We start from the raw sequence: 16,765 nt of genomic DNA on the forward strand, positions 1-16,765 counted from the left end.
AGCTACGCCACATTTTAGGCCGTATATGGTGTAGCTAGCTCAAGAGAATATCTTTCAGGAAATATATATACAAGTATAACAAAATTTTATAAAGCTGGATGTGCAAATACTAAGTTTCCTGGCTATTCAAGCTATTGGAATCACTCTCTTCTTTCACTTCTTCTTGTCTGTAAATAGGCGGCCCACCCAACCCACCAGTTATATCGATTATTGCTGTTCCACGAGATGGCTGGTCGTTCCTCCGAGGCTGGTTTGCCTGAAATCCTGTCAGGCTACGAGGGGGTAGAAATTCGTCATCCAGACTCTGACTAAATAAATCATCCCGCGTTTCTGTCACCTGGTTTGTTTGTATATTTGGATACGCACTTTCATGGTCAAAATTAAGAGTGATTGGTCGCATCAATGGACCCTCCCCGCTGTTAAAACGACTCAGCAGAGAATTGCCACCAAAGTCCAAAATGTCACTAGTCGGCGACGAGAAACTTTGTCCTCTATTTCGATTCGCACGATATAGTTGATTATTCCCGGATGCATCACGAATTGTCGATGGATCGAAATCGCCGAACAGTCCAGACATCCTTCGACCCTGTCGGGTTGGGGAACTGCGGCTACGGCCACCACTATTACTTGAAGGTGCGAATCTGCTGTTTATATCCGGCGATTCTAGTAAATAAGGTCGACGGTTCAGATCTGCAAGATTGGGCTGCACGTTTGGGAGAAAGTAATTTGGCGACTGCAAACTTGCGCTGTTTGCATGTGAAATCGAACGCTGAGAGCTTTGATCTTGGCCATAATTTTCTAGACTATCAGTAGCTTCTTTTTCTTCTTCCTCTATTTCAGTATTTGATTTCTCTTCTTCCTCGATTTTAGTATTTGATTTCTCTTCTTCTTCGATTTCAGTAGCTGCTTTCTCTTCTTCTTCTTCTTCAGCCTCGGAGCCACTTTCTCCATTCTGACGAGCGGCCTGCTGAGGAGCATTCCCTGCGCCAGCATTATTATTAATAGCTGGTCGTGGAACCTGGAGTCCAAGTCCAAGTCCAGGTCCAAGCCCAACATTTTGAGGAGCCAGGTTCTGAACTAGGTCTGTATGTGTTCTCAAGACACCTAGAGTACCTGGTGATACGTTTCCAAACATATCCCATGGTCCATTGCTTTCTTCATCCTCCTCTCTATTGAGTGGCCTCCTGTCGCCTCTAGGGTCAATTTCGTCGAGACTGTTTTCGTTGCTACCTCCAGGAGAATATGGAGGAGCAGGACTTCTTTTTGAGAGATGGTGTTTTTCTGTAGAGATCTCATGTTGGTTGTTTCTCTTCGCGAAATTTTCTAATCGGCCTATTTCTTGGTGGTTTGGTTTGTAGTTTGGAATAGTTGCGGTATGAGCAATTCCAACTAATAGGTAGAGACCTACATACTTCGATACTAGAACTCGGTCTTTCATTGTTTATTATTCCAATTAATTAGGGGAATTCGAAATTGAATCGAAAATTAAGTATAGTAGCTTCGTGTATAAAACACGGCCTAGCCATATATGCATAAACTGGTCAACTCGAAGGGGAGAGCGCCATGTGGAAAAGACTTCGAGAATTACAAAGCTACATGTATACACGCCCAGTTTCGAAGAAACGTTATCATACATCAGAGAGCACCTATTTGCGCGAAATGTTACCTCCTAGCCTGCACTAACGGTGCAGCAAAAGCCTTCCCGGAATGTTAACAGAACTGCTAATTGCAGACAAATTTCCCGCGGATTTGAGAGAATATATACATATATTCAACAGGTTCTAACGGATTAAAACAAAGTATTCACTAACCCGTAGCTGTTTTACCCATGAGATTCCATACGTCACGCATAGAATACTGAGACAGGTAAGTCGGCACATCGGCGGGTTTAGGGTCCCGTTCTTCCATATACTTTATCCACCCGTGCTCCTCCCGCTCCCAACGACCCCCACTCACCTCTAAAGCTAGTTTGTCTTCTGATATCCAGCGAGCCACATCACTTTCGAGGCGTGTTTTGTAGTCGTATTTAAACGGTTTTGCTGAAAGGTCGGCACCGAAGTTAACTTGAACTTTTACTGCCCCATTGACAATTCCAAGGGTGGGCCATATTCTTCCAATAACATCTTTAAATGCAATTCCAATAAAATCTCCATTCCGCGTAAACCAGATCCTTTTGTTCACAGAATCGAAGCCGCATCCGATTGTATAGGGCAATTCGTAATTACCATAGCAAAATGGCAGATCTTGATCGCGATGGGTGAAGTCAGTATCGTATCTTGCGTGTCCATGAAATACTACGCCGTGAGTCACTATTCAATGTTTTAAATTAAGTAGTTATCAGTACCAGACTTGTCATCCATATTGCTTGAACCGCTCGCTCCTGTGTTCTTAACAATTAGTAACCCACGGCATAGGATATCTTACAGTTCCAACCCCAGGGGTAGCCATTTAAGCCAGTTTTATGAAATGCCTCCCCATGTAAAGTTTCTTGAGCCTGTACACTTCGTTAGTTTGTCTCCAAAACCATTAAGAAAAAGAGGAAGAAAAAGGGCATACCGGGTCTGGTTTTGAATATTTGGAAGACTCTCCTCCAATTTTACCGGACTTTAAGAGATTATTTTGGATTTAGGATACCACGCACAAAAAAGTGGCCAATATGGCGGAAAGGAATTCAACTTACTGCGAGATTCGGATTATCTTGCACAAAGCCGAGGTATATATCACCAAGACATCGACCGTTTTCCGTGCTGGTTTAAGGAAGTCAGTAATCTTGCTTTCTCCTATCAAGCTACCCAATTGGCCAAATAGTTCGATTAAGAAACTCTAACATACTTGTTCGAAGAACCCTCAAAGTCTAGAAATGTCACTTCGTAGTAGTACTGGAAAACTCCAAAAGGGATTGGGTTGTCTGTTGCGAAAGACGTCGAGACAGCTTCGATGATTGTCCCCTCAGAGCTGGTTCCCGGTTGATCCACTATGTATTTCTCCGGCGAGTTTGAAGAGGATACCACAAGCTTCGAGGGTAGCCTGCCACGCCATTCTTCCTCGAGCGTTGGGAATGTAGTAGGTATGTTAGGTGCAGCAATATTTTTTGATATCAAAGTTTCGCGATCGAATCCGTATGCCAGAACATACATGGCCCATGACCAGCCAAATTCGTCTAAAGTCGAGAAATCCAGTCCAACTTCTACCAATGCATTCAATAAGATCTCTGATTTCAGGATAGCCGTAATCACCGCAAGTGAATAGTCAGTCTTGTATTTTTGGGGTTCCGCTCTAATTAGGGCTGCAATTGTTTCCTCGCGGGCCCCATTCGCACTTGGGAGAACATTATCGAATTGCCATAGCCCGTTTATAGCTCTAGACATCAATGAGTTTCCATGCTTGTTTGTGACAGAAACGTCGGCACCTTTCTCGATTAAGTATTTTACTATAGCCAATTTATGGTTAGAAGAACCGCGCAAACCAAAAGAGAAGAAAGGAACACACCCATGCTAGAAAGCCCCTTATACACAGCTGGAAATATTGGAGTTGAACCACTTTTTTCTTTGAGCTCTAGTAATTCGGTAGGGTCGCTGCAGCAATCTAGTAATAACTTTGCCATTTCTAGTTTCCCCGCGGCTGCAATTCTGTGAAGCAAAGTTCGCTGTTTGAAATCACCCAAGTGTAGGAAAGCCCGACTAGGGTCTTTTTCGATATATTTCGGCAGCAATGTTGCAACCAATTTTAAATTTATGTCATCGACTGGCTTAGGGAGACTGAGGCGTACAGCAGTATGGAGAGGGGTTTCACCGTTGATATCCTGATGCATTAAATCAACTCCCTTTTCCATCAAATACAAGCAAGTTTCCTAGGGGTATTCAAAAACATCAGTTGTCCACGAACTCATAATTCCATCAATTAATAAGAAACATAGAACACCGACCTGAGTTGCTTCTATATTATCGGTCAGATCGCTCGAATAAACCGCAGCGTGAAGGAGATTCCATTTGTTGTATTTTTCGAATTCCACCGATGAAGACAGGTCCGCCTTATACTTTATAAGCAATTCTAGCATCTCCACACTGCCCATCAACGCAGCTTCGAATAGTGGGGCTTGGCCTTCATTATCTAGCATATTGATGTCGGCCCCGTTCTCTAAAAGTAGAGTAACTATTTCTTTTCGTACGTCTTTTGGCGCAAATAATGCCCAATGCAGTGGTGTTTCCCCGGATGAATCTCGTGCATTGATTCGTGCACCGTGTTCGAGTAGCAATTTTGTAGCTTGAGGGCTACCTGAAGTAACTGTGTAGTGCAAACAACTTTGCCTATGCCCTTCCCTTTCGGCTTGAACAACGTCTGCACCGCTTTCTATGAGTAACTTCAAGTTGTCGAAATATACAGTGCCGCGGGAATAGGTGCAGTCGAGTGTAGTTGCATCCGTACGGGACTTCCAGTTCAAGTCGGCCCCAGCATCAAGTAGCATCTTCGTTGTTTCTGAACACTCTCCCTCAGCAGCAAACTGGAGAGCGGATCGGTATTGGGAGTATCCTCCAGGGAAGGTAAAATTAACTTCATCTTTATCGGCATCCTTCAGAAGCTCTTCGACAACCGATGGTGCTTCGTTCCACGAAAATACAGATAAGGGGTTCGCATATCCCGTCGATGTCGTCCACTTATCCCAATTTTCTGAAAAGACGTGTCTTTGTATGAAACGGAAAACTTTCTTATTCAAGGAGAGCTTTTTCAGGCCGGCAATAAGTTCTTGCCACTCCTTACTATTCTTCTTCTCGTCCTTCGTCCACAACTTTTCAGCCTTTGCTACATGGGCGATCCACTTCTGGACTTCGTATCGAAGGACTTTCGAAAATTCGGCTTCATCTTCTTGAAGCTCCTGATCTTTCCCTTTAACTCCATAGTCGGTGTCAGCTTCCGAGGGAGCCCATGATTCGGTAGCTGCAACTTCAACCGGATCTTCAGGATGGCTATCCTGTCCGACAACGTTCAAGCTTTCTACATCAACCTCATCTTGGGAGTCGTCTGATCCTGGTTGAGTATCGAAATCTGTTGCTTCAGTAACCAATACTGGACTAGGTGGGATGATCTCCCCTAATATAGGGTCATCCCCATTGACCACTACTTCTCCGCTTTCCGTCTCGAGACCTGTCGGGTTAGCCTCGGGTATTCCGGAGCTAAAAGTTTGAGCTTCCGAATGTTCAGTAGAGTTTGCTCCCTCTAGTTGGTCTGGAGTTGGTACCAGCTCGGGCTCGGGCTCAGGCTCCTCGGATTCCGGTGGTATCTCGTCCCCGCCATCCCAATATTGGTCCCAGCTCATGTATCTTTCCTGAAATTCGGGCGAGTTGAGATGGCGGACTTTTCTCAAGAAATGATTTATTAGCTTGTAAAACTCGATCAAGAAGCTTTCTGCCTATATTGATTAAGTTCGGTATGGCTCTTACCTATGGTCAAGGCAATGAGGAGGTGGCCCCATTTTGGTGCGCATCTCAAAGTGGATGAATTCTCCAGATCTTTCAGACACTTCGAGCAAGAAACTAATTTTGAAGATTCCTCCATGTACTTTTTGGCATTATCTTCAACAAAATCTCTGACAGTTGTATGGGTGAGTCTAACAACGTCGTCATCACCGACATAGAAAAATATCCCACGCGAATTTTTGACGTGCTCAATAGGTTGCCGTAGTCGGGATTTCAGTTCTGCTTCACTGTAGAGAGGCTTTTCTTTAATATCTTTAGCACTCTCACTAGAAGAGGGGTTCTCATTGAGGGGGCTAGAGTTTAGGGCTCCATTTACTTCCTTGGCTAGAAGGTCTAGATGGTTGACCCCATTCACTTTATTCCCATCTTTGTTCCCAATACGATTCTCACCATCATCCTCGTCAGTGTCCTCATCCTCATCATCGCTATCGTCATCGTCATCATCATCGTCGTCGTCGTCACTATTTTCCCCTTCTTCAATTTCCGGGACCAGGATTTCGTCCTCCGGTTCTTCGACCGCCTCCAAGAATACATTACTAAAGTCTTCCGCTATTTGCTGCACAGTAATATCTCCGTCAGCACAAATAGCCCATCTCAACGCCGTAATAAGAACCTCTTTCTGTTGTGACTCCATTTGGTCGAGAGAGCGTTGGTAAAACTCCGCCATTTGACCGGGGAGGTTTTTTAGATGCTTAGATAAAGGCCTAGCCCAAGGTTGTTGCAAACTTTGGATAGCTAAAGCGGCGTATCTGAACATACCAGATGCTCGTTTTACGATAGCTTTGTGAGCGTCCTTTCTCTCCTTTTCTTTCAGAATAGTGACCTTCTTTAGTTCCTTCTTAACATATACCTTCACGTCCTTGATATTTTTCTTTTCTTCAACACTTATCTTTGGGCCGTGGGACACCAGAGTGACAATGTCCGGCTCCTGGCGACTTGTGACGACGACCTTGGTCCTAGACGAGCTCCGCGCGACGTTTTGCAAAAGAGAAATAAATCCAGTCTTTTCGCGATCGTCGCATTCGTCCAGTGCTATTATATTCGATTAGAATAAAAGACCCTCTATATAATAGCTATACGCCGTCGCTAAAGTTTGATTAATTCGAGGACGCACCGTCGATGACAATGTATATAGGACTGTTAAAAAGCTTTCCCAAATCCAAGATTAATTTTTTCCAAATTTCTTGAACAGAGTCACCCGTAGCCGCGTTTGATGGTGAGTTGGAGATCGACATTTCCTTTTTGGCTGCTTCCTTGATTCGCGAGCTTGCTTCCACTAAAATCTCCTGGGGCATCCGGTGTTTGCAGTACTGATAGTATTGGTATATCAAACTTTTCAGAATAGGAAATGTCTTCTGGGTCTTTTCACTCCCAACTTTGCAAAAGAAGGAGGCAATGAGTGGTGGTGAAGGCACCTCAACTTTTTGCGACGTCTCTTTGCCGATGCCTTCCAGAATTCCATCAACAATTGCGGACATCAAAACACTCTTTCCGAACCCGGCATTTCCGTAAACCCATAAGAAGGATGATTGAGTTGAATTGTACCATTGTTTATATTCGTCTTGATCGAAAACCCACCCGCAGGTGCCCTTTTGCCTCTTCACCCTATTCGAGTTTAACTCGTAGTAGAGATCCTGTAGCGGATCCAACCACTTCTCATTCTCTGCGAATTCAGCATTTAGCCGTTCCATTTCTTCATTCGCAAGGCTTCGTAAAACAGCGTCTTTCAAATCAGTGATATCTCGATTCGATTTAAACATTGTTTCTCTGATAAAATTCCTAGTTTCCTCGCCTTCTAACTTAGTCGTCACTGCGAGCCCCTCTAGTGCCTCGAGTGACTGTTCTTGAAATACCAAGCCGGCAACCGTATGCATTTCCCCTAGTTTTTTGGTGATGCCATCTAAAATACCTTGTAGAACCGCAATTGGCTTCGTGATACCTTTCAACAATCGAACCTAAGGAGTTTTCATACATTATCGGTCAATCAAAAAGTGCCACAGGGACCCTGGGGAGTGGTGATGCTAGCGACTAACCAATTTCCCATGCTGGATATATTTTTTAGAATAGTAGGAAAAGTACAATATATCAGCGTAGAGAGGGACAATCTTCTCCAAGACTTTGCTTCCGAGAAGTACGGCCTCATTTTTTCCGGTTTTCTCACCGTCTGCTTCGGCTTTATGGTATCTTTGCTCATATATTTCGGCGGCGAACATGGCCCCTGTGATTTCGTCCACCGCGTCGATAAGGAGTCCACAGGTATTTATATCATCAAGGGCAATCTATAGAGCCAAAACCGCTTTGCAATTAGCAGGACGGACTAAAATCATTTATTGCCTACATATAGCTAGGCCAGGCCAGGGCTACAGGGACCTCTAAATTGAAAATTACCTCGAGAATTAACCTAATTGCCGACCAAACTAAACATTTGTTCAACTTTAGTAAACTTGTGTATTTTAGGGGTCTGCCACATGGACTTACCAACTGCGGATGTATCAGGCGAGTGCTCGAAGACTACATCACCAATGGCCACAAACATGCTCCTACAATCCACAATCAAACGAGCCCGTCAGTATCAGTAGGCCACCATTAATTCCAACATGCATGACCAGGATTCTGCGTTGTGCAATGTTGCACAAGAGAGAGAGAGCATATCACGTGACCACATCTTAATAAGCTGGGCAGTCAAGTTGCGGTTGACATCAAAGCTTTACGTATACATACATCTTTCGCAGGATCTTAACTATCTTCTCTTTGATGTTAAGCTTCTTCCCGGCCACGACAACTTCTTTTTTGGAAGAATACTCCTCGTCGGCACGTTCCTTGGTTTTTTCACATTGCGCGATAGCTTGCTGAGGCGTGACAACCTCGTTCAAGAATTCCAAGGATGACTTCTTTAACTTCCCACCCTCCTCGGCTTCAAGTTTTTCCCGGAAAATAGCCTTCGCCTTTTCCCAACTTGAGGTAGTAGGGGTATCCTCGGTCTCCAAAACCTTGATTGTAATGCTCTTTTCGTCTTCGAAATCATTATCGGGATCCTCCCCACTGCTGGTGGGGCTTGCTCCTTTGCCCGGCTTCGAGGTAATGCCTAACTGAACCATTTCTCCAAATGCAAGTTAGCAAACTACTAAAACACTTGGCGGATTGATGCGCGATGATTATATTTGCAAGATCGTAATGGCTTCCCGAAAACAAAAGGTTGGATTGAAATGACAATAGTTTCACTCGAAAACACTATCTAGACAGGAAGGAATCTCGAAAATCCATGATCAACCATCATTCGTTCGATGTCGAGCTCTGCCGTCCCAAACCCCGCATCGCTGGTGGAAACAGGATCCAATCGCACGACTTCCATCTTGCTTACTGCACCATGCTTAACCGAATGATTCACAAACCGTGCGCCGTTTATACGAATATCCGACAAAAACGGGCGGAACTCACCCGGTCAAGAGCTTGTGCTCCTTACGTTACCTAAGCACCCGTCGTCTTATATTTGGTCTCCTTGCAGGCGGAGCGGCCAGGTATCCGCAAAAGTGGGGTCGGTAATTGTACTTTTTAGGAATCGGGCTTACTCCTCTATCTGGCATAGGTCACCAAGCTTCAGGGATCATGGCAGAGGTTTTTACCATGACAAAGCAACCTTCCCAAAGGTGACCTTTGATCGAGATATCGGCCACATATTCTCAACAAACGAGAAAGTACAGAACTAAATGTGCGGTTATGGCCAGTAATTTCGAGAATCGCCCAAATTGTGCTTTTCGTCCCATAGTTTGGTTCGGATCCTTCTTCCGAGCGAAATGTTGCGAGTTTCGACGGGAGAGGCTCTGCTAACCCTTGCTGTGCCGCGTACCAGCGCTGCCGCTGCCCTGCTGTCAAAAATAACTCCACCAAGCCGCCTGTGTGAGCATTAAGGACTCATTTTAGGGTCATTTGATTTCATTTATTACAGTTTTTATTAAGCTTAGATGCAAATATAGAAATTTGCTAAGCAATTATGGAACAGAAGATGATAGTTCTCAGAAGAATGATTCCGAGTTCCGGACAAGGGAACAGGTTGCCAACTCTGGGCAGAGTTCCCGTCCTAGAAAAACAATACCCGCATGGACAGGCCTGGGCGGTGAAACAAGGCGCAAGGTGGTAGGTTAAACTTGACGCCCGAAGTGCGGTGCAGAAGATCTTGTCACTTCTAACTGGCACACCTCCCGTCTGCCGAATCATACCTTGCGAGAAAACAATGTGACATGCTCGAAAGGATGCATGATCGTGATAAGGCAGGCCATGGAGGAGGCCGGGTAGTTTACAAGAAGGTCCAATTGTTTACGTCGGCCTCCTCTGTACTGACTCCGCAAGGATTTATAAGAACGGAGGATCTTGCATTATAGCTTACGAGCTCTACCGTCTTCTTTGGCTTACCCTAAATTACAAAGCTTTACCTGATTTTCTAGAGTGCAGGATCTATATTGCTGGCCGCACAGCATACATACTTCATACATTACTCGAATAGATAAATTCGAGCCAGCCTTTGAGTTTAAAGAATTTTGAATCTCAAGCTTTGATTCCACTTAGTTATATTCTCTTTTGAGACTTTTGCCTTGAAGCCCAAGTAAACCCAAATTCAATCATGGCCACATTTTCTCGTTCGATGAAGGCGTCGATAGGACGAACTTCGGCCTATTTGATCACCGCAGTCGGCGCGGCCGGAATGGTTTCAAGTTCTCAATATAAATCCATGAAATCTCTGTTCGTCGACAACACAATTCCGTCTCCAACATTAACTTCGCCTTTCGAACATCCTTCCTCGAATCCGTTCCCAACAAAACCTAGCCAACATCACACTCATAACCGGACAAAATTTATTGCATCTACAGAACATGGATTCCAGGACTATAGGCATCCTCGGCGGCGGTCAGGTAGGCTATTTTCCATTTTGATATATATCCATTTGAGGGGTCGAGGGTTCAGTATCAATGACTAACATTCTTGATTTCAAACTTTTTAGCTGGGCCGCATGATGGTCGAAGCCGCTCACAGATTAAACCTCCGCACCACCATTCTCGACGCGGACAATTCACCTGCGAAGCAAATAAACGCTCTGTCTTCCCACGTTACGGGGTCGTTTAGCTCTTCCGCTGACATACTCGAACTCTCAAAATCTTGTGATATCTTGACGACCGAAATCGAACATGTCGATACGAATATATTAGAACAGATCGAAAAGGAAGGGAAAGTTGATGTCCAACCGGCAAGCGAAACCATTAGAGTTATTCAAGACAAGTACTTGCAAAAGGAGTTTTTCATCAGGAACAATGTTGCTGTGGCAGATTCTGTTAAGATCGATACCCCGAGTGTGGAGGCATTGGAAAACGTCGGGGGGGATTTTGGGTATCCTTTCATGCTGAAGTCAAGGACACTTGCATACGACGGAAGGGGTAATTATGTTGTCAAATCAAAGGAGGGTGTTCCTGAAGCACTCAAGGCTCTCTCGAATAGACCTCTATATGCTGAGAGGTGGGCAGAGTTCACCATGGAGCTTGCAGTATTGGTAGTCAAGACCCGGGATGGAAGGACCCTATCATATCCAACTGTGGAGACGATTCATGAGAACAATATTTGCAAGTTAGTCTACATGCCAGCAAGGACTACGGTGGATAACAGGGAGAGAGCTCAGAAGCTTGCAGAAGAAGCGATACGACATTTACCAGGTGCTGGTATTTTCGGAGTCGAGATGTTTTTGCTCAAGAACGGGACCATTCTTGTCAATGAAATCGCACCTAGGCCGCACAACAGCGGCCACCATACGATCGAAACACATTCGACTTCTCAATTTGAGGCTCACATCCGCGCTATCCTTGACCTACCGCTACCCCCTTCTATCACCGCCCCTCGCACTTCTACAACATCATCGATTATGTTGAACATTCTTGGAGGACCGGATCCGACTTCTCACCTACAAGTTTCCAAATTGGCATTAGAAACCCCTGGTGCCACTCTCCATCTTTATGGCAAAACTGAGTCTCGACCTGGTCGTAAGATGGGTCACATAACTGTTGTCGCTGACAGTATTTCTGACTGCGAGACCCTTATTGCACCCCTAGTAGCTGCAACCTCTTATACCCCATCACTATCTCTTATTCCCGCCTCCCTCCCAACGCCATTATCACCGATAGCGGTCATCATGGGGTCTATCTCGGATCTACCTATCATGTCCGCTGCTCTAAAAACCCTTGACACCTTCAACATTCCCACACTGCCTCGAATTGTCTCTGCCCATCGTATGACACAAGAACTATATGAGTTCTCTACCACAGCGGAGGCACGGGGCATTCGTGTTATCATTGCAGGCGCAGGTGGTGCAGCACATTTGCCAGGAATGTGTGCCAGTATGACATCATTACCAGTCATCGGTGTCCCAGTGAAGGGATCCAGCCTGGAAGGAATGGACAGTTTGCTTTCGATTGTACAAATGCCAAATGGGATACCTGTCGCCACCGTCGGTGTAAATCGGGCAGACAATGCTGCTTTGTTGGCAGTTAGGATCCTCGGCGCCGGTGAAGGACGATATAGAGATGCGATGACTGGGTTCATGAAGGGCATGCGAGACGCAGTTGTTAAGACTGATGAGATGCTCATGGAGGTTGGTTGGAAGAAGTACCTTGAGGACAAGGAGAAAGAGAAGAAATGATTTTCATGGCGTATGATTTTTCTGTTACACGATTTTATGTTATTCCTCCCTAGATGTTCACGAAAAGCCTATGTGATTTGGATTAGCTATTTTATGTTTAGTTTGAACGAATATATACCACGATATCTCTATGCCCTTAACGACTTCATTTAGAGGCCGAGTTTTTGAATCAAAGTTGTATTATAATAAGGTGACATGAGCTACAGCATCATATCTGCTAGAATCAGCGTCCCCCCGAATCTGAAACGCCAGCTTTTGTCTATCAATAATGAGACGAAAACTATGTAATTGTACACATATCCAATAAAATAGACACCATATATCGTATGCTCGTCTGAACACCACCAACAAGTCTGGCCCTTCGCATCCTTCAACCTCTTAAAGTTATCGTCAGAATACCGTGGAAGTCAACGTCGCCCCTTCTTCTTGGACTTAGAGCCTTTCTATTTAGCTCTTCGTTCGATGATGTTGGCTCCAACTTCGTCGTATTCTTGCTTGCTAATCCAAAGCTGATGGAAAGCACCGCAGCTGGCAAGGATGCTGCCTCCGAGCCAAGCAGAATACTTTCTCTCTGGAATCTGACCTGGCGAATGGATTTTTACACGGGGGCCAGGGTACATAGTCATGAGCTCATGATTAAGGCGCTCATTGATCCTGTAAAGCAAACTAGTTCCTCCAACAACAACAATGTTGTTAAGCATATTAGCACGGATGTCCGCATCTAAATGATCAATAGAATCCTTGATCATTTCCGCAATACCCTTAGGGAGGTCACCAGTAATGGCCTTGGGAGAGACAGAAGGGTTAAAGAGTGACTCCGGAGCCAAAAACCTATCAATCCCGAATCGGCGTTGGTAGCCGTCAGGGAACTCAAAGGCCTTATCGGCGATGCCACGAAAGTTATCCGGGAGGTTATTGATGTCAGCAGGGAAAGTTTTGGCCTCTGGCCAGGTTTCTGAGACACATTCTTTGAATTCATGGATGAAGCGGTCTTGTTGAAGATCGAGGAACGACTGATGCGGCTGGAAACCAAAATCCTTGGTTCTCAGAGGCGGTGCAGCTGCGAGGTCCGTATAAGTGGTCTTGCTTTTCAGGGTAAGCCAAGGTGCCATGCGAATTCCCATCTCCGAGAACTGATGTCTCAATTGATTGGTCAGATGTTGACCGGCAAGTGTTGTTCTATCAGAGCCTAGATACAGCTTAGAGTCAGCATTATCTCATGGCTAATTGGGACGTTGCAATGCTATACCTTTTCTCAAAGGAATACCATCGATGACAGGTGTCACACTAGTATACGCATGGCCCATATCAACAACCAAGGCCGACGGTTTGCTGTTTGCGAATGACTCGCAAACGGCACTTTTTACAAGGAAGTAAGCTGGAGCATTGAAGTCCTCGAAGACAATCTCGGTTGTCTTCTCACGCTTCTTTAGGGGGTTCCAGATAGGTTCTGTGACTAGAAGAGGATGCTCTTCGAGCCTAGAGGATAACCTATATTCAATACAATGCCTCCAGATCTCGGTCGCAACCTCCCAGTTCTCCACTAATTAGATGTAAGCATATGATGTCAAGGTGACAGCTGAGTTAGGATGTGATTTTGACGCACCTATCCCTTCGCTCATAGGGTTTCGGATTTCCATGCCCTCTACAACCGAATTGATTGGATTTTCTCCAATCTTCAACTTCCCAAAGTACTTCTGCTCCTCTGGGTCCGGTACGATACCGTAAGATGTCGGAACACATGTCTTTGGTGTATCTTCGCCAGCAAAACCGCACCTTGTCGTGCCTGTGCCTGGATCAAGTACTAAGGCGGAAACCTCATCTATGCAACAAATAGCTTTAGCACCATGAATAGCTCGAGCTAGGGCTGGCCTTCCAACGAACCTCCTCCGTATTCAAGCTCAGCTGGTTTGGTCGTCGGTGGCAGAACTCCGGACATTTGTGGAGTGCTCGCCATTGTGAAAGAAAGCCGACGCGTCGGATGTGATCGTGAAAGTAACTAGTAGCTAGAAAACTAGCCCGTAACGTGTATCGAAAGGAATTAGATGCAAGTGACGCGACTTGGTAGGTTAAGCCGAGGTGGGAGTGAGTGTCGGAGGTGCTGTCGTCGTCGTTGATGGTTTCAACGGCGGGGTGCTTTTGAGGTATGTATGAACTTTTGCGATCGCGCGACGGACCAAATTAAAGATCCCAGCTCAGCCCAGCCGAGGCCAATCGGACCCTGCCTATTTCACTCCGCCGTTACTTATTCTCAGTTCGACAGGTCCCAATTTCCCCCACATCCCGTCCTCCTCGTCACCCGTACTAATAATAGCTAGACGGGGCGGAGATAATAGGGGTGGCCTGAGTATAAAGATATTCCCCGTTCTTGCCTGCAACAATCGTCCCTTTACCTAAGGAATACAATCACGGACCACAACCATGTCGGTAGCATCACTACGATACTTATTTACTCCAGAGCTTCTGGACAGCCGTTTGTTGTCAGATATTTCTGATACGACTCAAAGAGATGGAGCAGCGAAAAGGGAGGAGAGTTCTGCCTCGGGCAAGGCTCCAGCAAAGAGAACATCACCGTCGAGATGGCAGACGCTCGAATACTTTGTCTACTATATCATAGTCATCATTGCCATACCGTCAATGTTCAAAGCGGCATACGATATATCGAAAGGTAGCTACTTTGGAATAATATTTATACCAAGATTAGATCTAGGCTAACACATTGGTCGTTTCAATAGAGGACCACCCAAACTACCTAAGATACTCGAGCATTCTTTCCAAGGGCTGGATTCCCGGTAGGAAAGTTGTATGTACATATTGTCACAGCGCCAATACTTCTTCAAGTGGTCTAATATCGTACCGGTCGATGATAGGATAATACGGATATGCAATATAAAGGGTTCCGAGACAATATACCAATTCTATTTATCGTCTTGCTTGGTCATTCCGCTCTCCGGAAACTATCGACGAAAATTTTGGGAAACGGGAACATCAACAGTAGGATACTTTTCGATAACTTCTTCGCAGCGGTTTTCCTCCTGGCGCTTCACGGGATAAGCTACTTTAAAGTCCTTTTTTTGATGGCTACCAACTACGCAATCGTAAAATACTTTGGTCCTTCGAAAGCTACACCCTTTGTCTCCTGGGGTTTCAATCTCGCCTTCTTGTTTCTCAATGAATGGAATCGCGGTTATATGTTCGGCCGTATGTTCGGGCCAGAATACGGATGGATTGATAGCAAGTATGGAGGTATCATGCCTCGCTGGGAAGTCCATTTCAACTTTACTATGCTTCGCATAATCAGTTTCAATATGGACTATTATTGGGCTCTAACCACTGGGCCGGATCTTGAGGTATAACTTCCTTTTTGATATTACCCGCTGTGGTCGTTAAGTTGATTGTTGCTGAAAATTATTGCTAAACACGTCTAGAGGAGAAAGAGGCCGCCACCATCCCATCAATCGGACAAGGATCGTGTATCCACTTCTCATCCTCTAAGTTACTACAATTTTTCGACTTATCACGCTTACTGCTTGTATTCGCCCCTCTATATCGCCGGGCCCATCATAACCTTTAACGACTACGTAGCTCAAAATATTCATGCTGCTAGACAGGCACTGCCCCCGACGAATTTCAAACCAGTATTTTTCTATGCTATCCGGTTTTTACTGAGCCTTCTTTGTATGGAGCTAGTGCTCCACTATTGCTATGTTCAAGCTATCTCCAAGGCTGCTCACCATCCTTACAATGCCTGGATTAACGATACTCCTTTCCAGCTCATGATGATTGGTTACTTCAATCTTCACATCATTTGGCTGAAACTATTAATCCCGTGGCGTTTCTTTAGGCTCTGGTCTCTTGTGGATTCTATCGACCCACCTGAGAACATGTTGCGATGCATGAGCGACAATTTTTCCGCCGTCGGGTTTTGGAGAGGTTGGCATAGAAGCTATAACCGCTGGAATATCAGATACCTCTATATTCCTCTTGGAGGATCGAAAAAACGACCAGTAATTAATATGCTGGTGGTGTTTACATTTGTTGCCTTGTGGCATGATCTCTCCCTAACTCTCCTAACATGGGGCTGGCTGATTGTACTCTTCATTCTTCCTGAGTTGACTGCCCGAGCGTTGCTCCCGTATAACAAATACGGCGGGAACTGGTGGTATAGGCCGCTCGCTGCTATGGGAGGAACCTTGACGGTTCTGACCATGTGCGGGGCTAATCTTGTTGGATTCGCCCTCGGTGTTGATGGTGTTAAGCAGCTGATATACGATGGTATTATAAATGCGGGCTGGGCAGGCGTGGTCTTCCTGGGAGGAACATTGGGATGTCTATTCGTTGGCATTAATCTGATGTTTGAGCTTAGAGAGGAGGAGGCTAGAAGAGGTTTGTTCTTAGGCTGCTAAGTGCATCATCCGGTTTTTAGCGTTACAAGAGAGTTATTAAAATTGGTTGTGTATATATTTCGTCTTTCGTCCTTTTCTTACATACGCATTACGCAACTTGTATTCTCGAGGGACGAAATCAAAATAGGGTTTTAGGTTTTTTCTCAAATTATTGCTAGGAGGGCCCAAGTTCCACCCAGTACTAATGTACATCGATGTATAGATGT

The 16,765-nt window shown here is 45.2% G+C and overlaps 5 protein-coding genes across 5 annotated transcripts; 2 read left to right on the forward strand and 3 right to left on the reverse strand.

The window, feature by feature from the left end:
• Positions 1-109: 109 nt before the first annotated feature.
• Positions 110-1,438, reverse strand: AOL_s00083g43 (uncharacterized protein; the record flags this gene model as incomplete). Its single annotated transcript, XM_011125223.1, has 1 exon — positions 110-1,438. One exon carries the CDS (start codon positions 1,436-1,438, stop codon positions 110-112), a length of 1,329 nt encoding a protein of 442 aa, XP_011123525.1.
• Positions 1,439-1,806: 368 nt separating this feature from the next.
• On the reverse strand, positions 1,807-8,572 carry AOL_s00083g44 (uncharacterized protein; the record flags this gene model as incomplete). The annotated part of the gene is made up of 13 exons (XM_011125224.1): positions 1,807-2,309; positions 2,425-2,494; positions 2,557-2,604; positions 2,681-2,747; positions 2,833-3,430; positions 3,490-3,850; positions 3,926-5,352; positions 5,439-6,506; positions 6,589-7,429; positions 7,508-7,753; positions 7,863-7,891; positions 7,953-8,014; positions 8,196-8,572. The coding sequence occupies 13 exons, from the start codon at positions 8,570-8,572 to the stop codon at positions 1,807-1,809; spliced, it is 5,697 nt and encodes a 1,898-aa protein (XP_011123526.1).
• Positions 8,573-10,342: 1,770 nt separating this feature from the next.
• On the forward strand, positions 10,343-12,153 carry AOL_s00083g45 (uncharacterized protein; the record flags this gene model as incomplete). The annotated part of the gene is made up of 2 exons (XM_011125225.1): positions 10,343-10,381; positions 10,471-12,153. The coding sequence occupies 2 exons, from the start codon at positions 10,343-10,345 to the stop codon at positions 12,151-12,153; spliced, it is 1,722 nt and encodes a 573-aa protein (XP_011123527.1).
• Positions 12,154-12,596: 443 nt separating this feature from the next.
• AOL_s00083g46 (uncharacterized protein) lies at positions 12,597-14,110 on the reverse strand (the record flags this gene model as incomplete). Its single annotated transcript, XM_011125226.1, has 4 exons — positions 12,597-13,342; positions 13,403-13,696; positions 13,760-13,975; positions 14,038-14,110. 4 exons carry the CDS (start codon positions 14,108-14,110, stop codon positions 12,597-12,599), a joined length of 1,329 nt encoding a protein of 442 aa, XP_011123528.1.
• A 464-nt stretch (positions 14,111-14,574) lies between these two features.
• Positions 14,575-16,559, forward strand: AOL_s00083g47 (uncharacterized protein; the record flags this gene model as incomplete). Its single annotated transcript, XM_011125227.1, has 4 exons — positions 14,575-14,821; positions 14,889-14,956; positions 15,024-15,503; positions 15,582-16,559. 4 exons carry the CDS (start codon positions 14,575-14,577, stop codon positions 16,557-16,559), a joined length of 1,773 nt encoding a protein of 590 aa, XP_011123529.1.
• Positions 16,560-16,765: the final 206 nt, after the last annotated feature.

Source organism: Orbilia oligospora (genome assembly GCF_000225545.1).
Source record: "Orbilia oligospora ATCC 24927 unplaced genomic scaffold scaffold00083, whole genome shotgun sequence".
Classification (NCBI taxonomy): Eukaryota; Fungi; Ascomycota; class Orbiliomycetes; order Orbiliales; family Orbiliaceae; genus Orbilia; species Orbilia oligospora.